At 40.4% G+C, this 27,701-nt stretch overlaps 1 protein-coding gene across 1 annotated transcript in view; it reads left to right on the forward strand.

Moving 5' to 3' along the window:
• The window catches only part of LOC128732324 (uncharacterized), a 105,670-nt gene that overhangs the window by 71,914 nt on the left and 6,055 nt on the right, over positions 1-27,701 (forward strand). The window contains exons 5-8 of the mRNA XM_053825568.1: positions 9,681-9,889; positions 9,964-10,329; positions 18,706-19,675; positions 19,737-20,048. Of these exons, the coding sequence (XP_053681543.1) occupies positions 9,681-9,889; positions 9,964-10,329; positions 18,706-19,675; positions 19,737-20,048 (1,857 nt within the window). The remainder of the gene's footprint in view (positions 1-9,680; positions 9,890-9,963; positions 10,330-18,705; positions 19,676-19,736; positions 20,049-27,701) is intronic.

Genomic DNA, 27,701 nt, shown 5'->3' on the forward strand with positions numbered 1-27,701 from the left:
GTGTGTGTGTGTGTATGTATGTGTGTATGTGTGTATGTGTGTTCGCTCCGAATTTTCTATCGCTTGTTACTCGGAGATGGCTGAACCGATTCGACCGCTATTACTTTTGTTTGAAAGGTACTATTGCCTAGTATATCACTATTAAATGGTTTTGTGGTCTGACTTTTCGTTTGAAAGTTATAAGCAAAAATGTGAAAACTACGTGACACGGTTTTCTCCGGAACCACGCAACCAATTTTAACGGTATTAGTACCAAACGAAAGCTCTTACTATTACTAAACATTTTGCTAAGTTTTATTGAAAACGGACAAGCAGTTTAAAAGTTAGCCCTGAAAAACCTGTTTTGACTAGGTACAAATGAACGCCTGTTTCTCAGAGATGGCCAAACCGATTTACACGCTATTAGTTTCATTTGGCAGGTAATATAGCCGGATAGATCACTATTGAATGGTTCTCTGATCGGACGTTTAATTTGAAAGTTATGAGTAATCGAATACACCACACCAAAATTAACAATAATTTATAATGATTTTAACCAAGTTAATTTACCTAATTTCATTTATTTTAATATCAAACGAGAGGTTTTCACACTACGAATATATATGCAAAATTACATAAGTATAGGTTTTACCGGTCAAAAGATATTAACCCTCGAACACTCGCCCCAACTTTTATAACACGGTTACTTGCGCGCAGAATAGCCCAAACCCAAAGAAAACGTGCGCACTAGAGTTTTGACTAGGAAAACTTGGTTTTAAGTTTATCGAACCTTTGGAAGAGTTTCTTAAAATTGAAAGTTCTATCGTCTGGTAGAATTTGAATTTTGATTAATCCCCCTAAAAGTGAAATAAATAAATTATTTTCCTTCAGTGTCAATACAACACATGGATGTGTTCTGCAAACTTTTAGAGCATATTATTACAAGAAATTTTGCTGAAAACAGTAACCTTCTATCTCTTCAGTGAAGGTAGAAAAATCTTATTTATTGTATATGAATTTGTAAAATCAGTTTTTCTATTCTAACTCTTCTTATAATTGTTGTATGACTTTTTCGTGTATTACAAAGTTGTACAAATAATAAAAATACACAACTTTGTTGAATTTAGTATACATCTATGTTTGCTTGTTAGGAACTGTAGAACTTTAATTGTAAAAAATAACCTGATTTTGACCCCGAATTACTCGATTACCAACAGACGGATACATCTTAAACATTTTACATTTGCTGGTAGTTTTGTTGCATACAGACACCATTTTTCCATATGAAGAAACGAGAGAAAATTCTATTTGGGTTTAATTGCGGTACACGTCACATGCTACCTGCTTCGTTTCTGTGATGTCGGTTTATGCTAATCTTGTTTCCTAACAATTTCAAGTATTAATGCATTGAATAATTCGGACATTTTGCTCATAACAAGTTTACTGAAGAATATACGTTAGTATATACGTAATATACGATTTGTAACTTTATAACAATATGGCATTCAAAAACCTACACATGTTGTACAAAATACAACAGCGTGAGTAACCGAAAGTTAATAAAAATTGATGAAATTTATTCAAGAAAACTTTTTTGTTGTGAATCAAAAAGAATGGCATTACGGGAAATTATGCATAGTTCAAAAACTTACAAACTAGACGTTTACTACGCAATGCATATGTTAAAGAATAATATTTCATCTTACAACTTACTTTTACTTGCACTTACCCTCATTAGTAACAACTTACTCAGCAATTTAAGCATAAGCATAAGCATAGGATACCGCCCGTGTGCTGCTACTCCGTTATTGACCAGGACCGATGAAAATTGCAAAATGATGGTTGGAAAAAGCATACTTGGGACAGCAGGCTATTTTTCATTGTGCAACATTATCAGGTCCCTGCATGCTGATCAATACCGACGCCGGCCACGTCCGAATGCGGGTCCTGGTGGGATGGGAAGGAATGTTAGTCCAATACTTGTTGCTACTAAAGACCAGGGAATCCTCTGCATCTTCACAAGTATTTCGGGAAAGGAATTGTTGTTAGTAGATGGGCGGAGCTAGATGGATAATGTAAGTATGTAAGCATCAGTCATATGAGACTAACCTGGATATTCGAAAATTTTCTTGTAAAGCCAGTAACTACGAAAATTAAGATATAAAAAATACCTTTTTAACAAATTCAATATAATGCCAATGGTGCTCATATACAACCATAATTTAATTTATATCGAAAAATACTACGCACATGCGAGATTTACGGTTCAAAAACCACGTAACAACTTGAACTTATCCGCGATCAGGGAAATCAGGGATAATGAGACGAGTCAATATAGTCCCTAAGTTGATAAGCATTTCCTCTTACCAACGCTAATATGCAGAGATATAGCGCCCTACACGCTTAGTAACAACTTACTCAGCAATTTCATGAGAAAAGGAACTATCAAAATTTATAAGTGCTTCTATTTGGTTCAAATTTTGTAAACTTATTCAATTTCCAAAAATTTCATGTAAGCAAGTAAGATCGTATAACAAAGGTTCCTTTCACCACTAGGTGGATTAAATCAGGTTTTTTTCGTAATAAAGGGAACGATAAGTAAAAAAATCGAACCGATGCTGTACTACGAAGACAGCCAAACAAACTAAAATGCAGCGAAGAGAGGACAAAAATACGATGAAAAGGCAACGAAGAAGAGGAAAATACAAAGGAAAGATGAAAAAGAAAAGTTGCAAAAATGCAACGGCGAAATGACAAAAGAACGACATGAAGACAACGATAGACCCACAAAAATAGGACTAAAACCGACAAAAAAAGCAAAAAACAACGGAAACGGCGCTTAAAAGTGCCGGAAAAATTGGTTGCGACATTTGGTTTCTTTCCTTTGCAAAATTTGACATGAGCTTTGTGAGGCTTTCGACGTTACTGCTTTCTTTTGATATTCAAATTTTTTTTTACTTTTTGTTCACGGCAAATTGTCTTTTTATTTCATGTTGGCTTTTTGAACATAAACTAAGCCTTTCTTTTCGACTGGTTTTTTCTTCTTTTAAAGTTGACTCATGTTTACTGATTTATGAATTATTATTCTATTTCATTACTTTGGCTTTTTTTGGCTTTTGACTTATGTTGACTGTTTGATTGCGTCAACAGCATTTTTTTATTTTATCAGATTTTTTTCCTGAGGCTCTTAGGCTACAGCTGGTTTGTTTCTACAAATTCGATTCATCTAGTCCCAGTCCCAAACACAGTCCCATTTTCAATCTCAATCTCAATCCCAATCCCAGTCCATTCTCCTAGTCCCAGTCCCTTCTCACTGTCCCAGTTTCAGCTCCAGTCCCTTCTGCCTGTCCCTGTCCCTGTCTTTGTTCCAGCCTTTGTTTCTATTCCAATCCTCTGTCCTAGTCCCTGTCTCTGTCCTAGTCCCTTCTCCATGTTCCGGTCCCTGTCCGAGTCTTTGTCCCAATCTCAATCCCAGTCCCAGTCCCTTTGCCAGTCCCAGTCCCTTTGCCAGTCCCAGTCCTCGTGCCAATCTCAATCCCAGTCCCAGTCCAAGTCCCTTTCCCTGTTTCAGTCATTGTCCCTGTTTCCGTTCCCAGTCCCAATCTCAGTCCCAGTCCTTCTCTTTCTCTCTCCCTATCCTTGTCCCTGTTCCTGTTTCTGTAGCTGTGTGTACCTTTACTATTTTTAATTTTTGACTTGTTTTTCTTGACTGTTTATTTCCTCTTCAAATTTTGACTTGATCTTTATGGCTTTGGATGTGATAGCTTTCTTTTGATATTCAAACTTTTTTTGCTTTTTGTTTACTTCGAGTTGTCTTTTTGTCTTTAATTTTGGTTTTTAGAATATAAATAAAACCTTTTTTCGACCAGTTTTTTTTTCTTATTTTTAAATCTGACATTTTCATTTTCTTTCATTACTTTTGGTTTCTTTTTTTGAATTTTGACCTTTTTTTTGGTTTTATCAGATTCTTTTTTCTGAGGCTCTTAGGCTGCTGCTGGTTTGTTTCTGGTACTTTTTTGAAAGCTTGCGTTTTTTGACATTCGACATGGGGTTTTGCAGTTCCAAACGTCCGTTAGCTAGTATTTGTCGTCTTTAGGTTTTCCTTTCGGACGTTTTTTTGGTGTCTTTCAGCGTACATTTTAACCGTTTTTACCGCTGTTTTGTCTTCTTTTAAGGTTTCTGACGTCTTTTTTTCGTTATTTCATAGCATTTTTTGTAGCTTTTGTCATCCATGTTGGCATCCATTTTTCGTTGCTTTGACGTCTTCTTTATCGTCTTTTCATCACTTTTGTGTCATTCATTTCGTCACCTCTTCGTTATATTTTTTGTCTTGTGCCTGTCCCAGTTTCAAACACATTCCCTGTCGCAGTACCAGTCCCTTTTCGCTGTTCCAGTTTCAGTTCCAGTCTCTTCTCCCAATCCCAATCCCAATCCATTCTCCTAGTCCCAGTCCCTTTTGTCCCAGTCTGTGTCCCAATCCATGTCTTTGTCTCGGTCAGAGCTAACACAAATACAGATATTTGTGCATGCCTAAATTTGGGACCCATAAATTATTTTAGTTGCTGTGATTGCCGGCTCTACTAATGTTTCTGAATTTTAAAGTACTCCATAAGCTATTTATGTTGTTTAAAAGATTAGACCGAGAAAATAAAATACTTCGAAGAAAACGGCTGGATCCCAAATTTATGCATGCACAAATATCTGCATTTATGGCAACTCTAATCCCAGTCCTAGTAACAACTACAGTCCTAGTCACAGTCCTTTCTCACTGGTTCAGTTTCAGTTTCAGTTCCTTCTACCAGTCGCTGTATTTGTCCCAGTCTCTGTTTCTATTCCAATTTCAACCCTAGTGCCAGTCTCTGTCCCAGTCTCTTTCCCTGCCCCTGTTCCTGTCCGAGTCCTGTCCCTGTTCCTGTTTCTGTAGCTGAACCTTTACTTTTTTTTATTCTGGTTTGTTTCTATAAGTTAGATTCTTCTAAAAGCTTAATTTTTTTGACATTTCACATGGGATTTTAATTTTCTATTTCTAACTTCCTACGACTTTCGATCAATGACATGCCCAGATTCCCAACAAACACCGAAGCTGAATTTAAATGCTACTGTCTTGGTTGCAGCTGATTCAACTCTGAATACCACCTGAATAGACGCTGAATAAATTTAAGCAAAGGTCTCTGTATTCTATAAGTGTTTAAGCAACCAACGAATGCGCTGTAAAGCAGCTACTTCACATAATAGGGTCACAAGCAGATTAGGCGTATCTTCAACCTCTCCACAACCCGTCAATATTCTCAATAATTGTGTTTTACTAGCTGAATAAACGATTTGTCATCTGAATAAAAAAGCCCTCCCAAGAAACATTTATGCGCTGATTAAACATTTTAGCAGTCATTATTATTCAGCCTTAGCAGAATATACATCGAATAAAATTTATGTAAACAATTCTACAATACTTTTTCAGTCGAAATTGGAGAACTTATACAACCTATTTCGTTTGAGGCAGAAAAAACACTTGTTAAGCAATTATATCACCCTTTACATAACCTCTGTGCGCCTTATTTCCAGCTTTGCGTAAATTGGTTATTTAAAAACGCGCAAAAACCTCTATTAAGCTCCATTGCAGCTTCGAAAGCAGCGATTAGCAAGCCCGAAGCTTGATAAAATCACCAAATTTAGATGGAGCTGAAAAAAGGTTTTTATTTCTAAAATTAAACCATAGTTTAGCCACAGTATGAATAAATTCAGCTATGAAAGCGTTTGATCAGCCAGAAACTGTTACTTGGGTAGCTGCTTTCCAAGCTGCAATGGAGCTTAATAGAGGCTTTTGCGTGTTTTTAAATAACGAACGAGAATGAGAAATAGTTTTGCAATGGTTTTTCAGTTGCTTAATCAACGTTTCATCAACCTTTATGCAGCCAAAAAATAATCCATTTTTAAATTAAAAAAAAATATAAAGCATCATATTTATTTTGCTATGGCGTCGTATGCTATATTTTAAATTTCGGATAACTTGAATTCGTATATGCGAGCTAATTAAAAATTCATGTCGTCATCTTTCGGGGATTGAACCGCCATCTTCTGAAATCAAAAACTTTCCAAGCTTTTAAAATATATATTCTACTATTTATATTTATTCGTGACAGATACGTTACGTATTTCTCCTACGACTTGCAGGCTTCATCAGCGTCTGTTTTCGAAAAATCTTGCACACTGGATCGCCTTAAAACAACTCGTAACCAGCAAGAGCAATTGCTATTTACGAGTTGGTTTAAGGCGATCCAAGCTGCATAAAGTAAGCACTCCAATGGTGTTTGACCAAGCGATGTTTAAGCTACTTTAAGTTTTTTTTTCAAATCAGCTTTTATCCAAAGCTAATAAACAAGCTTTATAGCGGATTTTTCTGCTAAACAATCCGCTTCTAAACAGCCATAAACATCAAACCGTTTTACAGTTGCTTAAAGGTGTTAAAGTGGCTTTATAAACCAGTAGAGGTTTTTACTAGGCTCACAGCTTTTAAGCTACTTTAAAGCTGCTTAAGGGTGTTAAAGTGGCTCTACAAACTAATACCAAACTTTCGTTCGGTTCACAGCACACATACCGTCAGACCATAGACCATCGACTGCTTCAAGTGTAAAGATATTTTCACTGCCTGTTCTGCAGATGCAGACGGGGCGGATCATACGGTGAGTGCTTATGGATCAGAAGATGGCGGTTCAATTTCCGAAAGATGCGACATAGCAAAAAAAAATATTCTCCCTATTTTTTTTAATTTAAAAATAGATTATTTTTTGGCTGTATAAAGGTTGATGAGACGTTGATTAAGCGACTGAAAAAGTATTACAAAACTATTTCTCATTCTAAAAATAGAATTGACAGCATTGCGCAAATTAGTTATTTAAAAACACGCGAAAGCCTCTATTAAGCTCCATTGCAGCTTTGAAAGCAGCTACCCAAGTAACAATTTCAGACTGATCAAACGTTTTATAGCTAAATTTATTCGACCTGTGGCTGAACTGTGGTTTAGTTTTACAAATAAAAACGTTTTTTCAGTTCTTACATCTAAGTCAAGCTCCAGGCTTGCTAATAGCTGCTTTGAAGCTATAATGTAGCTTAATAGAGGCTTTTGTGCGTTTTTAAATAACCAATTTGCGCAAAGCTGGAAACAAGGCGCTTAACAAGTGTTTTTCCAGCCTCTAACGAAATAGGTTATATAAGTCCTCCAATTTCGGCTGAATAAGTATTGTAGAATTGTTCACATAAATTTTATTCGATGCATATTCAGCTATGGCTGAATAATTATGGTTGCTAAAATGTTTAATCAGCGCATAAATGTTTCTTGAGGCAGTCCCTTGTCACTGTCCCAGTTTCAGTTCCAGTTCCCAGTCCCTGTTCCTGTCCGAGTATCTGCTCCAGTCCCTTTCCCTTTCCTTTTCCCTTTCCCTTTTCCCTTCGCTTTCCCTTTCCTTTCCCTTTCCCTTTCCCTTTCCCTAACCCTGTCCTTGTCCATGTCCCTGTTCCTGTTTCTGCAGCTGAACCTTTACTATTTTTTATTCTGGTTTGTTTCTATAAGTTCGATTCTTCTTAAAAGCTCAAATTTTTGGACATTTCACATGAGATTTTAATTTTTTATTTCTAACTTCCAACGATTGACTTTCGATCAATGACATGCCCAGGTTGGGTTCATATTAAAGTACGTACAAATTGATCCAATTTCAGGTTAAATCCCAACTCAAATTTTTTACCAATTTTACTACCGATTTGAATTTAATCCAATTCCAATTTCAAATTTAATTTAATTCCAATTTCAACACCGCTTTCAAGTCCAATTTTTAATTCGATTGAAGTTTGATTTCAATTAAAATTTCATGTTCAACACTAAGTCTAATTTTAAAGCTAATTTCAAGTCCATTTAAATCCAATTACATGTGAAATTTATTACTGCATTATGGGTACAATTTCAAGTTCAATTTCATGCGCGATTTTAGGTCATGTTTAGTTAAGTCCAATTCAAGTTTAATTTAATGTGCCGTTTTCAGTCCAATTTGAAATCTAATTTCAAGATATATTTTAAGCCCAAATTTAAGTCCCAGTTCAAGTCCAGATTTATGTCTAAATTCAAATCTAATTTCTAGTTAAATTTCAAATCCAATTTTATTTAAAACTTGAAGTCAACGTTCAAGTCCGAATTCAAATTCTAATGTAATGTCAAGTCCAATTTTATTTCGAATCCAATTTCAAGTTCGCTGGTAGGAAGTCAAGCGGTATTTTCCTCACTAGCTATTCAGTTCAAATTAATATGAATTACTTTAACCAAGAGTAACGACATACGGCGAAAGCCTTCAGCACAGCAATTTGTACCCCCAATGGAGCATTCTCCTATCGAAGATCGAATCATTGCCCCAAAAGAACACTCGTTTTGACAAGTAATTTATGGGATTTCGCAACAGGACCATTTCCTCGACCAGATTTAGAGTCCCAAGCTCGAACGAAGAATGAATCGATTCGCTCGCTATGGCGCACACACACCCACACGTACACTTACCGACCGACGTAACACACATCCTTTCACGCTCCATTATTCAGTACGAGACGAGCATTCATCTTACCGGAAGACTGTTGGCTGGCTGGCTGGCTGGCCAGACTGCAGTGTGCTCAGTGTAATGTACCTACTAGTACTAGCACCGGATGGAAAACGACAACACCTCTCCCGCACGACCCTAAAAAGCCGACCCCCCGACCAACATTCAACTCTTAAATTGCAAAGGATTCAAGATTCTTCCCTTTTATCGTCGTCGTCGTCGTCGTCGACGACGTCGCTGGAATGCGTTTTGTACCGGGCCAGGCCGTGCCGAGTATAAAACGAAATAAAAGAATCGTCCCATCCCGCGTCATGTGGAAAGGGCACACGAGCACCAGCAGCACTCGCCTACGAGAATTATTCATGGCCTTCAGGACCCCGGAGGGAGGAATTTTTATGATCTGCCATTTCTCGTTCCCTTGGACGTTCGTTGGCTGGCTGGCTGGCGCACGGCACGGTTTTTTTTCTCTCGTGAAAAGACTGATGAGTGCCCGTTTTATTACAATTCTGAAGCAATTTTAACGACACTTGAGACGGCGCACACTTTGAACTTGAAAAAGCTTCTTCAGTTCTGGTGCTGTCCCCCTGCCCCCCCCGTCCGCGGCCGTGGGTGGGCGTGAAAAAGTCGACGTTGAATTTATGGGGCACGGAGTTTTGGCACGAGTTCCAGGCCAGGCCAGTCCGCGTCTAATGCAGACTCTCGCTCTCGTGATTAATTGTGCTGACAGAGTGAGGGAGAGAGAGGGAGACGTGCGTAATGCGCACAAAAGTATGCAATTATTCAGTCAGTGCCTGCTCCTGACTATCACCTGTCCGTCGGTCCGTAGGACCGACCGACACCGACCGGTGTGATTACGACGCTTGACGAGGCGCTAGCTGCTGCTAGCTAGTTCACAAAAAGAACGATGAAAATGTAATTAAGTTTCTTCAGCCGTAACGAGCCAATCTGCCTGTTCTCTCTCTCTCTCTCTGTCTCTGTCGTCAGTGCTTGGTGGCTTCCGGTGGTGGCTAAAATGTCAAAACTCAGCCGGCTCCGAAAAGCTTCGTCGTTCGGGGGAACGTTCAAAAAACGGCAACCTAATGCTCCGGAATTAATTGTGGCTCATAATTTTCTTTCATTTCGCAGACACCGTTTTTCTCGTCCAGGTACCGAAGGGAACGCGCGGTCTCGGTTTGTCCGTATCCGGTGGGGCCGACTCGTCGGCACCGTTCCCGGGACTGATTCGGATTAAAAGACTGTTTCCGCACCAGGCAGCGTGGGCGACCGGAATGCTCCAGCCGGGTGACATTCTGCTCGAATCCAACGGCATTCCGCTGACCGGGCTGACCAACTACGTAAGTATCTGCCGACCAACCAACCAACCAACCAATCAACGAGCGAAAATCAATTTAACTTGTCATCTTCACAGGAAGCCTTGGAGGTCCTGCGGACCGCACCGAATTACGTGACACTGACCGTGTGCCGACCGCAGGACGAACAGTACCGCAAGCTGTCGCCCCCCAGTGAGCCCCCGAAGCCGCCCCTGCGAAATGCCTTATCGTCGTCGTCCTTCAGCGAGTCGTCGCCATCGCTTCAGCTTCTTCAATCACCACCGCCGCCGCCGCCACAGTTGATGCAGTTTCAGACCCAGCAGCAACCGCAGCAGCAAATGATGATCCCTCATTACTATCAGCAGCAGCAGCACCAGCAGCAACAGCAACTGTACGGTTATCCACCGCAATCGCTGGCTTTTGCCGGTCAGCATCATCCCGTCCATAATGGCAGCTTCACCGGGGTAAGTGAAATCGGGGTTTTAATGCCCGGCACGATTTTTGCTGCCGGCGGTAGCGGAAAATTTGGTGTCATCATTATTTCGTTCGTTTAGTTGCACAGACAAATTGAATTTTTTTTTCGACGTCGTCGACGTCGTCACAAAAAAAGTTCCAGTCATTCAATGACTGCGTTTGAATGGGATGCTTCAATAGAAGCTGAGTGTCTGCTCTAGAAAGGAAAGCGGGGGAATTTTCGTTCCACACAAAAAAAAAAAGTGAATAATTGACGGATTTCAACGGTAGACGTGTGCTGTGATGGCATTACTGAGACTGAGACTCGTCGAAATCGGCTTTCGGATTCTCCGAAATGCGCTCGACTTTAGGTTGGTGTCGGTGAAGCTGAATGTTTCCCCGAAATCAGAGATTTATGTCTCCGACAGACGGATCTCTGAATTGTTTATGTGTCTAAGCTTGCTGAAGGTGTTTGGTTTGAAATAGAGCTACCTACGCTTTACTTTACACCATTCGAATTGAAAGAGCAAATTTAAGTTTAATGTTGATTGTACCACATAACAACAATTTTCATCCTTTGAAATTTTACTGCCAAGTTTTCTTCCATTAGATCCAAACGTACAGTCGAAATTATTGGCAGCTAGTGGAATACCCGGTGTTACTCGGGGGTCCTTTTCTTCCAGCCTCTCGTACATCCTTAGAAATAGTTGAAATGAACAAATTCTTGGGACACAATATATCCACTGGTAGATTAATGAAAATATAGCAAATGAAATTCTAGAAATTGCAAACCGAATTGCAAACGCATCACCTTCAAATGCGATCGCGGTCGGCAAAATGTTTGTTTTTGCAACAAGCGAGGCACATAGGCAAACGATGCTGAATGGCCATACGAAACGACACTCAGTATCTAAGCACCCAGCTATATTGTAAGCCTTCTGATCAGAATTTTCCTAGTGAGACCGGTAATAATGTTATTATGTTTAACCAAACATTTATATAGGTGAAGAGAATAAAAAAAACAGTTGACATTGTTTTGGAACGGGATTCCGGAAAACTGGTCACCACGAATGTTCCCCGTTCCAAACGCGACAATATTCGCTGAGGTATGGAGAGCCTTGAGAGAAATATGGACGATGACAGCCAGTACCTATTCCAATGCACGATCGGAGATACCACCGACCAGCCGTCAGTTAGCGGCGAGACTAGTGATGGGGAAAAATCTGCTGGTATTTTCTGGGAATGCGGTTGCAGTGTTGCCTTAAAGGTCCAGCGTTGGAACTGGTCCAGCGTGCCGTATGTCATCAAAACATTACAGTTACGCCATGGTCGGCCAGAAACGTTGATTAAAGCCCTCACGGAAAGGATTCATCGTCTTCCTACGCTAAACACGGACAGTTTGGAGAGTATGGTGGACTTTGGTATGGCAGTTGATAATCTTGTGGAACATCTGAAGACTGCCAAGCAGCAATCGCATTTGATGAATCCGTCTCTACTTTACGAACTAGTGGGGTAACTTACTGTTGATTACCGGATGAAATGGTCGGCATATAAAAGTCCCGTCGCGGAGGTTGATCTTGGAACGCTTGGAGCGTTCACGTCTTCGTTGGTGAAGCTGGCATTCGAGGTGATGGACGACACCCCAACAGGAACGACATCCAAGGGAACTTACCAGAAGCCCAAAGACCGAGGGTTTGTGCAAGCTCAATCGGAGCAACCCTCGGCTGGGCTATCCTCGGCAAACAGCAATACAGTCGCACAACCAAATAAGGCTTGTATCTTTTGCAAGATGGAAGATCACAGGGTAGCGGATTGCTTCAAATTTTAGACCCTAAACGTAGACGAGCGGTACAAAGTCGTCAAACAAAATTCGCTGTGCAGAACTTGTCTTAATCAACACGGAAATTGGTCATGCAAGACATGGCAAGGATGTGGGATGGAAGGATGCCGTTTACATCACCACAAATTGCTACATGTGACGACAACGGCAGTAAATAGAGTAGTCTCTACGAGCCATACTGGCCAGCAGACTATTGGTGCTCCTCTTTTTCGGCAATATGGCGTCTTCGGAAAAATTTCTGTATATCAATAGACGCAACAACTGGTGGTTATTATTAGTTCGGAACTCAAACACAGGTGGCGCTGCAAGATTTAACTTTCTAATTTGATGATATAGAGCTATAGTATGTTCTAGAAAGTTTTAGATAATCTTATTATGAAGCTTTTTGCTGTAAATATTATTCTTCTAAGTACCACAGTTTTTGAGATATTAGGCGTCTTTTATGACGGACCCGCAAAAATCGGGGTTTTCACTGTAGCTTCAAAACTATGTGATTTAGGGAAAAATAATGTTGTGCAAACATTTGCATCTACTAAAATTACACACTTTTGCAGAAGAAAGTGGACTCGTATCTTCTATACAGAGCGAGTTAATGAACGATTTAGGTAAAAATTGGCCATATTTCGCTCTGCTATACAATAAAAAGTTGGAAAAACTGGCGACCGAGATATAATTAAAGTGAAAGTACATTCAAATGTACGTTTAATTCTGTTACATAACAAAAATATATCAAAATATTCTCGTATTCGAGATTCTGCTAAGACGCTCAAAGTAATGACTTTTAATTACCTGACATTAGTTTGATGTTCTTACTAGTCTCTTGCGATGCAAGTAGAGCTTTTAGTATAACCATCTTTTAGACAATACCCTTCTTTAACGATAGACTTCGCAGCCGGTTATTAGAGTACAGGACAATTACAACTCTAGCAGTACCACACAGCCGAGATTAGTACATACGACGACTGGCTTGTTAGATTAGCATCGTACCTTGCTGTTAACAGGGCGATGGGATATAGTAAACATTATGATAAATGTCTCTAAAGGACTGAGTAACCCTTCTTGTAAATGCAAATTCAATGATGAAGATACTCAAAGAGCCAAATGACTTAGCATGTTTCAAGATCAGTTTTGAATGTATTTTCACTTTAATTATATCTCGGTCGCCAGTTTTTCCAACTTTTTATTGTATAGCAGTACGAAATATGGCTAATTTTTACCTAAATCGTTCATTAACCCGCTCTGTATAGAAGATACGTGTTCACTTTCTTCTGCAAAAGTGTGTGATTTTAATAGATGCAAATGTTTGCAGAGCATTATTTTTCCCTAAATCACATAGTTTTGAAGCTACAGTGAAAACCCAGATTTTTGGGGGTCCGTCATGAAAGAGGCCCAATATCTCAAAAACTGCGATACTTAGAGGAATAATGTTTACAGCAAAAAGCTTCATAATAAGATTATCTAAAACTTTCTAGAACATACTATAGCTCTATATCATCAAATTAGAAAGTTAAATCTTGCAGCGCCACCTGTGTTTGAGTTCCGAACTAATACTAACCACCAGTTGTTGCGTCTATTGATATACAGAAATTCTTCCGAAGACGCCTTATTGAAAAATCAGAGGGGTTGTGTACAAGACACGACCGCATATATAGGTGACGCAGGACTACGTAAGTCTCTTTGTAGTGATAGTAGCATGTATTCATGCTTGTAATCATTCGATTCTTCATGTATGTGTATATGCTATATGCAACATATATACAAGCTACATACGTTGTATGTGACATTTGTCAAAGTAGTAACATTGCATACGTTCAATTCTCAAAAGATTGTGTATTTGAAAACAATTTAACAAAATCAAGAACACAAACTCTTACTTTCCTGCTACCTTACTAAAATTAAAGATTGTTTTTATTATCCATGGTTTCCCACGTTGAAGGTATTTTACCAATTCAATCCTATTTTATCAACAGCACATCTTTTCACTACAATTCTAATGAAACGGCAAGTAGTGATGTCCGAAATTTTCAATTATTCGATTACCGATTAATCGGTGAGCGTTATCTGCACTAATCGATTAATTCAACTATTCGTGTCAGTGGTTTTCGATTAAAAATATTCGAATATTTCTTTGATTAATTCGATTAATCGAACGATTATGAACGATTAACGAGTATTATTCGGGCATTACTCGTACTCATTGAACTATTCGATTAATTTAACTACTCGTGCTGGCAGTATTCGATTAAAAATTAGCCGAATATTCCAAGTATTATTCGATTAGTTGAATTAATCGAACGATTAACGGACATCACTAACGGCAAGCATGCGTATTCATACAGAGCCGTATTATAACCGAACACTACAGCTGTAGCACATTTTTCCAACACAGATATCAAATTCGCCGAGGTTTAATCGTCACACAGTAAAGAATTTGCGATCTGTTGGGACAACGAACTTGTGTCATTTTTTCTGGCACACTTCCCTAACACAGACATCAGATTGGACTAGGTTTAATCGCGTTCGTAAGAAATCTGTTGGCACGAGGGGCTTTGTCACTCTCTTTTGCGTATTTCCCAAGCAAGGACGTCAAAATGGTCTAGGTTGAACCGCGATGTCAAAAAATCTTGTTGAAATGAGGACACTTTGTCACTTGTTTTGGCTTACTTCCCAAGCACAGATATCAAATTGGTATAGGTTTAGATCATCGTAAAGAATCTTCCAACCAATCACGAAGCGAGAATTCTGGTAAAACATAGGTTCATCATTTTCAATTTTTCAATAGTTCAACATCAAGAATCTATGCTTTTCTTCATTTGGGTCAATTCTTAGAAGATTTTCCGATAGATTGGTGAAAGAATATTGAAAATCGATCGGAAAACCGCTGAGCTATTAGCGCTCAAAACCTTTCATTTTTCGTGACGCTCGCATTTTTCGATTTTTTGGAATGACACCCTATCTCAAAACTTGCCGTAAGACGTAGTCCTACGTCAAAAAACACTATGAAAAGAATTATTAAAAAAGTTCACGATTCCGAGCAATCAAACCACTGTGCGGTGCAGTAATGTCAGTTAAATAGCACCCAATGCGAGCATAAAAACTATTTGTTTCAGTTTCAGGCTATGACTCTTTTATGTACAACGTCTTAGAGCCATATTATTGTAAATGTAAGATCTTCGCTTGCCGTGATGTAAATAAATTTAATAACAAAGACGCTTGAACTTCTGGTTCGGCTAATCTGCGGCTAAACCTATCATATGTGAATATCAACACGGGTTTATGAAAAATCGCTCTACTAGCACAAATCTTATGGCATACACTAGCGCGCTCAACTCTAGTCTCGAGAAACGATGTCAAGTGGATAGAGTTTACGTTGATTTCGCCAAAGCCTTCGATAAAGTACCTCCCGAATTAACACTGAAGGCGCTTGAAAAGCTAGGTGAAATTAGGATCGGTCGAGTCCAACAGTTTTCTAACACCATCAGGCCACAAGGTAGTCACCTTGGTCCCTTTATTTTCATCCTGTTAGTGAGTGACTTGAGCCGACGACTTAAAGACCTACCGAATCATCAGCTCGTTGGTCGACTGCGCTGTTTTACAGCAAGACATTAACAGCATAGCCAGTTGGTGCGTCTTAAATGGCGTGGAGATGAACGCAACAAAGTGCAAAATAATAAGTTTTACTACAGCGCGGACGCAGGTTACTTATGACTGCACAGTAAACGGTTTCAGCTTGGATCGTGTTACATCGATAAAAGACTTGGGAGTGACGATGAACGGCAAACTCTGTTTCAACGAACACATTAGTGTGACAACTTCCAAGGCTTTTGCTATGCTTGGCTTCACCCGGCGTAAAGCTCGTGAATTTGGTGACGTCTACGCATCGAAGACACTCTATTGCTCTCTTGTACGAAGTGTCCTTGAATGTGTTGTTCAAATCTGGGCACCATACCACGCAACTCACATTGCTCGCATTGAAAGAGTGCAAAGTTGTTTCGTTCGTTTCGCTTTACGACGACTAGCATGGAACGACCCACAAAGATTACCGCCGGACGAACAAAGATGCCTTCTGATAAGATTGTAGTCTTTGCACCAACGAGACAATACACGCTGGTAAAACCTTTCGCAATGCGGAAGACGAATTCTAAAGTTCAGGATGCTTTGCCCACATAGTACGAAATGCGCCATCTAAACGTTAACTGACTGTCCAATATAACGCCGAAATCCTTCACCTGGTCGATACGTTGGATTTTATTACTATGGAGTTTGTATTTAGGTTGACGAATTCGGGCGAATCTTCCAAGGAACCATCGTACCACAACGTTGCTCATAGATCATCGCGAGTTTTTCCATAAGAACAACGAGACCGTCCACAATTAAATACGACAACGGTACGTTATTCCTCGTCTTTGATCTGCCATTCGAACTGTAGCTGGTTCCTGTCAGCAGTGTATGGTAAACAAGGCAGTTCCGAGACTTCCGCAAATGACCCCTCTTCCAAAAATACGACTCACTCTGTTTATTCATCCATTCATTCACGTTGACGTTAACTATTTCGGGCCTTTGGAGGTAAGAGTCAGGCAAAGTACAGTTAAACGGTTGGCGGTCTTGTTTGCACGCCTCACGATTCGTGCGTTCCATCTAGAAACAACCTCCACCTTGACGCTCCAACGCTAGACGCGGTGCACCGGTTCAAGTGTATTCAGACAACGGAACCAACTTTATGGATGCCAGTCGCCAGCCGAGCGAAGAGAAACAGATAGTAAAGCGGATCGGCGAAGACTGCACTACAACTTTCACGAATGCGAATACAACATGGTATTTTAATGTGCTGGCCGCTCCCCACATGGGGGAGGTCCATGGGAGAGATTGGTCAGATCGATGAAGGCCCCAAGCGACGAGGTTTTGGAAACGATATTGTTAGAGGCGGAATCGTTAGTGAATTCACGCCCGCTTACTTAAATGCCATTGGTGGTGGTAATTTAGTCATGGTTGTGGATGAAGTTATAAGAAATCGCTGGGAACGTGGGTGTGTTTTGGAACATTTTTCAGGAGCATGCAGTTTAAGTTACACCAATCCGTAAAGATGTCAAGCTCTCGTTAGAAATAAATTGCATCGAACTTGGAGCGAATCCTCAAATAAATCTGGTTGTAGGCGTAGGATAAATAGCAGGAATATAAACGGACAGAAATGATTACCTTGTGAGATTCCAAAGGAGGCCGAAAACGCATGAGATTGAAACCTTCAACCGTCACAATCAGTTTACGACCTGCGAGATAGGAATTAAGCCAACGCAACACTCCCGCCAATACCGACTCTTTCCAATTTAGCAACTGCAGTTGAGTATGATTAATTTTGTCGAACGCCGCAGATAAATCAGTGTTATAAATGACGTCCGGTTGAGCACGATCGGCTAAGCTTTCCGCAATATATGATGTGAGACACAGAAGACTCGTAGTGGTTGATCTACTTGCGATGAATCCACGTTGATCATCACTTAGAGATTGCTTGCAGTGCGACGGCAGCGGACTCATGATTACAAGCTCGAATAAATTGGAAGTGAATTTGAAACACATTCTACACCTTTTATTTGGCGTCATTTTTATACTATTTCTGTGTCAGGTTTCCTTGGCTCGATTTTTATCAGACCTCCGACTCCATCGAAGCTAAAATCACTTCAGACCAGGATAGAGCCACCACCGAAATATTTGCTACACATTGCTCAATATGACTTTTGCCGATCTTTCTACGCACATATTGCCTCCGTTTATTACCGAACAATTCGAATTTCGATTCATCTGTGCAAAATAAACATTTGTCCAATCGTCAATCGTCCAATTTGCATGTGCTCGAGCGAACGACAGCCTATTCTGCTTGTTTACGGGTCTCAAAAGTGTTTTTTTTTTCTTTGCGACACGACCCATCATGCCAAACGAAATCAAGCGACGTTGAACGCATTTTTTCCAAGTGAATTCAAACTTTTGCATAATACTGTATATAGGTACGAACGAGGTTTGTTGCATTTTAAAATATAGCAAACTACAAAAGTGTTTTCGAAGAAATTGTCGGATAATTTCTAGCGCTTTAATACGATTCCCGAGAATTTACGGACAACAGAATGACAGAAATTCATAGATATTGTAGTGATAAGAAATTTTACGAATTATTATTACCCGGCCCTCCAGCACAAAATAGTTAAACTTCATCACTAGTCCTAGTCATGAAGGGTAACTATTTTGTGCTGCCGGAGCAGTATTATTTGCACCCTGCATTCGGCATTGTACTGCCTTGAAGAGAAGTTGACAGGTCATTTGAAAACTGTACAAAGATGGAAACAGGTTCTGCACTGGATAGATGCAAGTTTTTCTATATAAGCATTTTTGGATAGTTAAACTTATTTAAGCTTTCATACTTAAGCTTAAGCTTTCATTTTAAAATGATTCTCTAGACTGATTGGCAAAATATTTAAAATTATTTTATTTTTAAATACAAAAAACTGTCTACAGAAATAGCAACTATCTTCTACTAATCGCATGTTAAATTTCGCAGGAATTCGAGATCATCCTCACCAAGCAGCAGGGCTCGCTGGGTTTCACCCTGCGCAAGGAGGACGAATCCGTCCTCGGGCACTGCGTGCGCGCGCTAGTACGTGATCCTGCGCTGAACGATGGCCGCATCAAGCCGGGCGATACGATCGTAGCCGTGAACGATGTTCCTATCTCGCAGATGAGCCACGAAGAAGCTGTGATATTTCTCCGGCAGGCTGCCGACGTCGTCAAGCTGCGCTTGTACCGGGATCAAGCTATGACGCCCCTGTCGGCTCAATCGCCGATTACGATCGGTGGGCTAGACAGGATGGATGATTGCTCAGCCGATATTTGCTCGTCCGCATCCACTTCCACCGTTGGGCACGGGTCGGGACGACCCAAACCAAACCTTCGTCCGGAAGCGTTAAATCTTCTAACTGATATTGCTCACCGGAAACAGTCAGCCAACAGCAACTCCGGTGGCGGATCGACCAGTTCTTCCGTGAAATCGAGCAACGCGTCACCCCGGCGGCTTCGACGTGGCCTGCCCCAATCGCAGCACTCGAAACGGTCGTCCTACGACAATCATGGCTTTCAACATTCCGGTGGCGATTCGATGTCCAACTATTCCGACTCGGAAACGTCCACGATCATAAGTCAGGCCAGTTCGTATCTGCCCCACCACCATCACCATCCAGTTCCGCACCACCATCATCACCATCAGCAGCCGCCTTCGGCGGCGATGGTCCCTGCTGCGGCAGGAGTCTTCCACAGCGCGTCGTGCCGATCCTGCGGAGGAACGGCGTTCGCAACTGCGGTGCAACCGCAGAGCCTGGACGAATTGTACTACTGTGATGACGAAATCGATGCCGAAAGTCTGTACGACGACGAAAATGGCGACGAACAGCAGCGACGGCCGAACTTCCTCGATCTGGCCGGCGAAAGCGGCCGTACACCGACGTCTTCGCGGAAACCGAGGTTCCAGTTTTCAGGTTCGTAACTTAATTCTCTGTTTGTTTGTCTTTGAAGTTAATCATTTTTAATTTTTAACAGTCGCCAACACGAACGCGTACGAGCTGAACAACCTCGACAACGAAGCACTGGACGCCCCGACGGTGTACGCCCTGAACGGTGGCGTCGACCAGGGCGCGCCCACCGCCGGCAATGGTGACCAATTCATGAGCCTGCCCTGCGAAACATTCCTGGTGGCGTGCAAAACGGAGAACGACCTGAATGCGGATTCGACCGATGCCATCTACGTGAAGCACTTCGCCCACAAATCGCCGCTGTATTCATCGGTGAACGTGCCCCTGAAGGACACCGGCACGAACGTCAGCGAGATGGTGGATGCCGTCGAGAAAGGAGGTAAGCCGTCCGTCATGAGGTTCATTTATTTTCCACTAATGAATAGAAGAAGAAGAACAGTGTGTTCTCTCAGGGAGACAGTTTCCCCCTGATACACTTAACCGAGATAGTTCTGAAGTCTGTCAGAAACTTTTAATTTTTCACCAGTTTCTTTCGTCGGGATTTCCCGACGAATCGGACAAATGTTCCTCTCCACAAATAAACTCGTTAAAAAGTGTTTCAGGCTTTCCGGGTTTACCTACCTACCTACTTTTCGGTCGGTTTTCTTCGCTAACCGCTTCGGATGGCTGGCTGGTTGGCCAAGAAAACAGAACAGAACTTTTCCTCCGTCACCGTTTCACCGCAGAAATCGAAATCCCCCACAAAACCATTCACGGCACGGTGAGGCTTCAATCTTCTACGAAGATAGAAAGTTTGCTGCCTCAGCAGCTGCAGCAGCAGCAGCAGCACCATCAGGAACTACTTCAATTGTGAATTTATTTAAATTATGCCCGTCTCTTATCTTGCGGGAAATTGTTCCAAACTTTTCACACTTTCTTCGGTGTTAGAGTTGGCGAAAAAATGGTAACGATAATGATGATGATGATGATGATAATCTTCACAATGGATGCGATGGAGTGATAACAAATCCGAATGCTAACACAAAGTACAGCGCATTTTTCTGTTTCCGATTCGAGTTCGGGACGGAAGGTCACACCGACAATGGTCATCCCCCGATGTCAATTGAAAGAAGCGACCAACAGAGCCATGAAGGCGACGTAATTGTAATTTTCTTGCGTACCGTTTAGCACCGAGAGTGTCGAAGCAGTAATAAGATGGAAAAATTCTCACCTTTCCAAGTGCAGTTTAGAAAGTGAAACTGCCTTTAACTTTGTGTTTCTAGAAGTAGGAAAATTTTATTGTGGAACCCAAAGTGTGACGAGTTTAGAGGCTTCTCCCGGGTTTTCTGTGAACAGTTCAGGCAGTTTTGCAACGACTGCCACTAGCGGGCCCAGACTTAAACACAAGGTGGGACACCTGACCTTTCAGAAGAATTCTTTGGTCTGGAAAAATCAAGTAATCGTAGGATACCGAAAATGCCAGCCAGTAAGTTCAAAACGGCGGTCTTTCGAATGCAATTGAAATTGAAAAGTTGAAATTGAAATAAAAATTAGAGTGAAAATTGGACTTGAAATCGGATTGTTTTGTTTTATTATTGACCCTTTAAATTCTTCTTCGGGTCTGCAATCGGTCAAATCCGACGTCAAATCAAATCATTCATCAAATTAAACTTGAATTTGTAATAATTTAAACTTGAAGTTTTACTTCAAATCGGACATGGACACGAATTTAAAGGCGAAGTTTTTCATTATTTTATTTCCCGTTTTCCGTCTTTTTTCTTCTTTTTTCTTCTTTTCCCTTTTTTTCCAATTCCAGTTTTCGTCTTTTTCTAACTGTTTTTATTTTCTTTGCTTCTCGTTTTTCATCTTCATCTGTTCCGGTTTTCCTCTGTTTGATGTTTGTTTTTCTGTCTTTTCTGTCACTGTTTTTGGCTCTTATTTCCCTTTACTTTCCGGTTGTCCTGTTTTATTTATCGTTCTGCGACTTTTACTCATCGTTTTGCTTTTTTCTTTAGTCCGTTTTTCCAGTTTGTCTTTTCTCCTTTTTCTGTTTCACTTTTTGTTTAATCTTTCTCCCTTTATACCGCTTTTTCCCGTTTTCTCCGAATCTTTTTTACTCTCTCGCTATTCTTCATTTCCCTTTTGATTTCTTTAGTTTTCTGTTCCCTTTTTGTCTCGTTTTTCGTACATTTCCCATGTTCTGATTGGACTCTATTCTGTTTTTGCTTTTTTTCTTTCGTTTTTCTTCGTTTTCTGTCTCGTGTTTTAATATTTTCCATCGCATTTAGTTTTTTTTATTTTTCTGTCCCTGTTTTCGTCTTTTTTCGCTTTTTAACTCCTTTTCCAACCCGTGTCTCGTTCACGTCTGTTCCATTCCTACTCTTATTCTGTCCTGCTTTTCCTCCTTCTCTGTCACGTCCTTCCGTTTCATTTTTTCTCTTCATTTTTTTACTGTTCTCGTTTCTTCATTTTCATGCATTATCGTATTTCCTCTTTTTCTTTTCCAGTTTTTCGATTCCCTTTGTTTCTCCTTTTTTGTACTTATTTTTTCGTCCTCATGTTCTTATTTTCTTTATGGTTTTGCTTTCCTTTCGGTTAATTTTCATCTTTTCTCTACCATTCTTTAACTTTTGCTATTCAATCTCCTCGTTTTCTCTCTTATTGTCTTATTCCACTTTTTTCGCTTTTTATGTCTCGTTTTCCCGCCCATTTCTGTCCCGTTTTTTTTGTTTCTTACATTTTTATGCTAATTTCTATTGTTTTTCTCTCTCTCGCGTTTTTTCCTTTTTTCTATTATGCCATGTTCTTTTACACGTTTCCCTCTTTGCTGTTTCGGTTTTTCTCTTTTCCAGCCCATTTTTCTATTTTTTTTTTGTTCCGTTTTTCGCCCTCATTTTTCTTCTTTATCTTTATCATCTTTCCGTTTTTCCACTTTTTGCTACTTTCTACTTTGACACGTTTATTCTGCGTTTGGTTTTCTTTTTTATCTCCTATTTTTTCGTGTTTTTCTCTTCCGTTTTACTTTTTTCTTTGGTCCAGTTATCCTATTTTTCTATTCTTATTTTTCGGTTACATTTTCCCGTTTCGTGACCTTTTTTCTCCTTTTATATCCAGTTTAACCTCTTTTTCTTCTTTTTCTCGTTGCTCTTAGGCCATTGCAAATCATTTTCAAAGTTTTTGGCAGCCCCCCCCCCCCTTGGAAATTAGCTTGGAACATCGGGGGACAAAAAAATAAGTTGTAGGATATGAGTCAAAATTTTTTTATAAAATCAATTGTCTGTGGACTCTACAGTCTGAAAACTCGAAAAATGAGTGTAGAAGTTGAGTTAACGCTTCTAGCACGAAACAAAAATGGAAATTCGAACAATGGAATTTCAGAAAATCGTTCAAAAAAATTTTCCTTCGTTTTTGTCTTTTTTCGTAGATTTTTTTTGCATATGAAATGATAACGTATATATTATAAGCAAGAATAGATTCGGTTTTCACGTTTAAACTTTGAATAAAAATGCTTAAACCCAAGTTTTTTTTGCTCGATTAAAAAATTCACTTTGTTTTTTTTCGACCCCCCCCCCCTTTAGTGGCCGAACACCAGAAGGACAAAAACTTTATAAAATATTTGTAATGGCCTTGTTGGTTTTTTACTGCTTATTTTTCTTCTCCATTTTGGTCCATTTTTAGTTCTAACTTTTTTCACCCCGAATTTTTCATTGTTATACTATAACTTTACAGAAATGCATTCCTCTAATTTTTCCTCTTCTTTTCAGCGCGTTTTTTTATCATTTTCTTTCCGGTTTTCAGTATTTTCTCTTATCTTTCTACTTCCTTCGTTTCCTGTTTTCGTCTTTTTCTAACTCTTTATCTCTTTTCTTTCTCGTTTTACGTGTCTATCTGGTCCGTTTTTCCTCTTTTTATTGCCTTCTTTTTTGTTACGTTCATTCTGCTTTTGGCTTCCTTTTTCTCTTTGTTTTTCGATTTTTCTTTTTATCTCCCAGTTTTCGTGTTTTTCTCCCCTGTTTTAGCTGTTTCTTTGATCTAGTTTTCCTATTATTCTTTTCTTTTACATTTCTCCTCTTATATCTCGTTTAACCTCTCCCATTTTCCTTATTTCCTCTATCAGTTTATTACTCCACCGCTATTCTTCTTTTCCGTTTTCAATCCAGTCCGAGTTGATCCATATAGTCTTCCGTTTTAATTTTTATCTCCAATTTTTTTCTTTTTCTGTTCCATTTTTGCCCTTTTTTCTATTCTCTTTTCTCGATTTTCCTGCTCCCGTATTTCTGCACACTTTTCCGTGTTTTCTTTCGGTCTCATTTTTCCGTTTTTTCCCTTAAATCTACGCCTTCGCAGATAGGCATTCCCAGTGCTGACGTTTCTTAAGACAGTAAAGTCGCTTTTCGGCAGCTCTAGAATCTCGGACTCGGCTCTACCCGTCAGTCACTTGATGGCACTCTGCGTCAAACTACTCAATGAAAGTGGCTGCAGCAGTCGTAGCCAACACTTCTCTTAGTATTGATCGTTTCGTGGATATACTTCCACTGCCCGTTTCAGCTAGTTCAACGATCCGCTTATGACTGCCGAATTCTCAGACCAATCTCACTCGTTGCTTGCGAATCTTGCTTACTACGAGATAGTGGTCCGAGTCGACGTTTGGTCCCCTCCGAAGTATCGCACCGCAAGTTTGCGACACCCGAAAATGTGTCAACCGGCAACCTAGATGTTTCCAGGTCTGCTTCCGAATGTTCCATCGTACAAAATAGGTATTCAGACGCCAAGTTCTACTGTATTGCCGCCACTATCGTAGATCTGATGCTTGAATGTCGTGCCCGCGATAGGGTCTACTGCGCGGAATTCGCGTTCTCCCGTCTTCGGCCATCGCTTAGCGAAAAGTGGCTAGGCGACATCTCTCGATTGGCAGACTTCGATGGGATAAACGTTGGAGATTCCGAGTTGATAATGCCCTCGGCTTCCAAGCGTCAGTTTTACGCAGACTATTTAGGATAGCTTCAATCGTTACTTTCACAGAGCGGACGAGTCTCTCCCATGCACCTCCCATATGGGGTGCCGCTGGTGGGATATTATCGTGAACTTTCCGGAAAGAGCTTTATTTTTGGCTTCTCGTTGGCACATCAGCACTTTACTAGCGCCTTGGACACAGGTGACAATAGGCTGGCGGATTAAATGCTTAACATGGACTTCAAAACGTTATGACCTCAAAGTGGACCTCAAGATGAGTTTCAAAATAAGCACAAAAATTAACCTTAACATGGATCTCACAAAGGGCTCCGAAACGGGACTTAAAATGGCTTAAAATGGCTCCGAAACGGGACTTAAAATGGGCTTTAAAGTAAACCAAAAGAGTTTAAAAATGGGACTTTGAATTGAGTTGAAAATGAAACTCAGACGAATCTCAAAATGGAGCTTAACGGGTACCTTAAACAAGATTTTAAAATGGACACACAAATGGTGCTCAAAATGAACCTTGCAAAAAAGAATCAAAGTAAGCTTCAACATGGGCCTCTAAATGAGCCGCAAAAGAGGCCTTAAAATGGTAGACCAATAGACTTAGAAAATTTAGAGACCTCGAACTGGAGTTTAAAACGCACCTCAAAATGGTCCTTAGAATGAAATACTCATCAAAATGAACCCACAAGAGGACCTAAAATAGAATGGACTTCAGCACGGATACGGACCGTAAAAAAGCGAACTGAAAACGCGACCTCCAGTTTGGCCCAATAGCGAATTTTTGGCTGGAAAACGGACCTGTAAAAGAGGCCTGAAAAATGTATCTCAAAGTGTGCTCCAAAAGGAGCCTCGAAGTAGATCAAAAAATGGTCTCTAAAACGGGTCTTCTAGTGGGCCCAAAAGCTGACATCGAATTGGTTCTCAAAATGGACGTTAAAATGGACACATGAAAAGAAGAAAGAAAGCAAAAAAGGAAGGTCTGGCACTTGTTCAGATTCTTATTTAGACTTGATTTGGGACATGTTTTGAACCCGATTTGGGACTTGATTTAAAACCTGGTTTGGGACATGATTTGGGACTCGTTTTGGCCCTGATTTGGGACATATTTTCAAGCTGATTTGAGGCCTGATTTGGAACTGGATTTGAGACCCATTTTAAAAAATGATTGATTAATGAGGCTTGTCAAGGCTCTGATTTGGGCCGCGGTTTGGAACTTGCATTGGACTTCATTTGAGACCTGATTCATGACTTGATTAAGACCTGATTTGGGACATGTTTTGGCCCATGGTTTTGGAATGTCGGCGTGGCGGTGCTTGCACTAGATAGTCAGTAGGATCGTTGCACTAGCCCCGTAATTGTCCTATACTGAAACAGCTGCCGGCTGCGAAGTCTGTCGATAAAGAAGGGTCAAGTCTTAGAAAGACGTTTATGCCCAAGGCTTTTAATGCGGCCTTAAAGTCAGTGGCAATTTCAGCCGGTTTTGGAATTGATTTGGATCGGATTTCGAGGCCGCTTAGGTTGGACATTAAATCAACTTAAACGTCAATGGCGATTCAAATAAGATTTGCTTTAGGGACTGATTTTGAAGGGACATTAATTCGACATTAAAAGTAATGGCGATTTTAGTTTGATTTGGGCTCGACTCGAGTCAGATTTGGGACCGATTTAAGCTAAATTTGGGATCGATTTTAGTCGAACTTTAATCTGACTACACAGTTGGCGGCGAATTGAACCGATTAAGGCTGATTTGGAGCCGATTTTGATCGGATTTCAATCCGATTTTAAAGTCAGTGACAATTTCTGTCAGTTTCGGAATCGACTTGAGTTTGATTTGAGGCCGATTTGGGCTGGACTTTAATCCAACTTAAAGGTCGGCGGCGATTTAAGACAGATTTAAGTTGAATCTGGGATCGATTTTGGTCGGATTTTGAAGTCGGTACCGATTTAAGTCAGATTTGAGACCGGTTTGAGTGGGACGAAGGGACAACTTGAGTTGGATTTAGAACCGATTTGGGCCGGACTATAAACCGACATTAAAATCAGGGACGGTTTACTTAGATACGGGGCCGATTTAAGTCGAATTCGAGGATGATTCGAGTCGGATTTGGAGCCGATTTTGATCAGAATTTGATGCGACTTTCAATTCGGGGACAATTTTATATAGATTTGGGACCGATCTTGGTCGCACTTCAATGCGACCTTAGAGGCGGATTTGGGTCGATTTGAGTAGGATTTAGGTTCGACTTTAATACAACTTTAAAGTCGGTGGCAATTTGAGTTGGACTCGGGGCCATTTTTGGCTGGATTTTAATGCGAATTTGAAGTCGGCGGCGCTTCAAGACAGATTCAAGTTGAATCTGGGATCGATTTTGGTCGGACTTTAGTCTGATTTTGAAGTCGGTACCGATTAAGTCGAGTTTGAGGCCGATTTGAGTCGGATTAAGAGTCCACTTGAGTTGGATTTAGAACAGATTTTAGCCGGACTATAAATCGACATTAACGACGGGGTCGATTTGGTTCGAATTCGGAGCCGATTTGAGTCGGATTTAGAACGATTTTACTCGAACTTTAATGTGACTCTAAAATCGGTAGTGATTTGAGTCGGATTTAGAGAATTCAATTCGACTTTAAATTCGGGGCAATTTTATATAGATTTGGACCGATCTTGGCGGAGGCGGATTAGGGCAGAATTTTGGTCGGACTTTAATCCTACTGTAAAGTCGGCGGCAATTTCAGTCGGTTTTGAGTCAGATTTCAATTCGATTTAAAAGTGGTAGTGATTTGAGCAGGATTTGAACGCAATTTTTGCCGAAATTCAAGCTGAATTTATAGTCACCGCTGCTTTTAAGTCGGATTTTGAACGGACTTTAATACGACTTTTAAGTCGGTGGCGATTTGAGTCGGAATTGGGGCCATTTCTGGTTGGACTTTAATGAGACGATGATGAAGACGGTGGCGATTTCAGCAGGATTTGGAACCCATTTGCTCCGGATTTAAGAGGGACCGTAATCGGACTTCAAATGGCAATTTCAGACGCAATTGAGAGTCGTATTTGGGATTAATTGGGGCCAATTTGAGTCTGGTTTGAGGG

This window comes from Sabethes cyaneus, chromosome 1, assembly GCF_943734655.1.
Source record: "Sabethes cyaneus chromosome 1, idSabCyanKW18_F2, whole genome shotgun sequence".
Lineage (NCBI taxonomy): Eukaryota > Metazoa > Arthropoda > Insecta > Diptera > Culicidae > Sabethes > Sabethes cyaneus.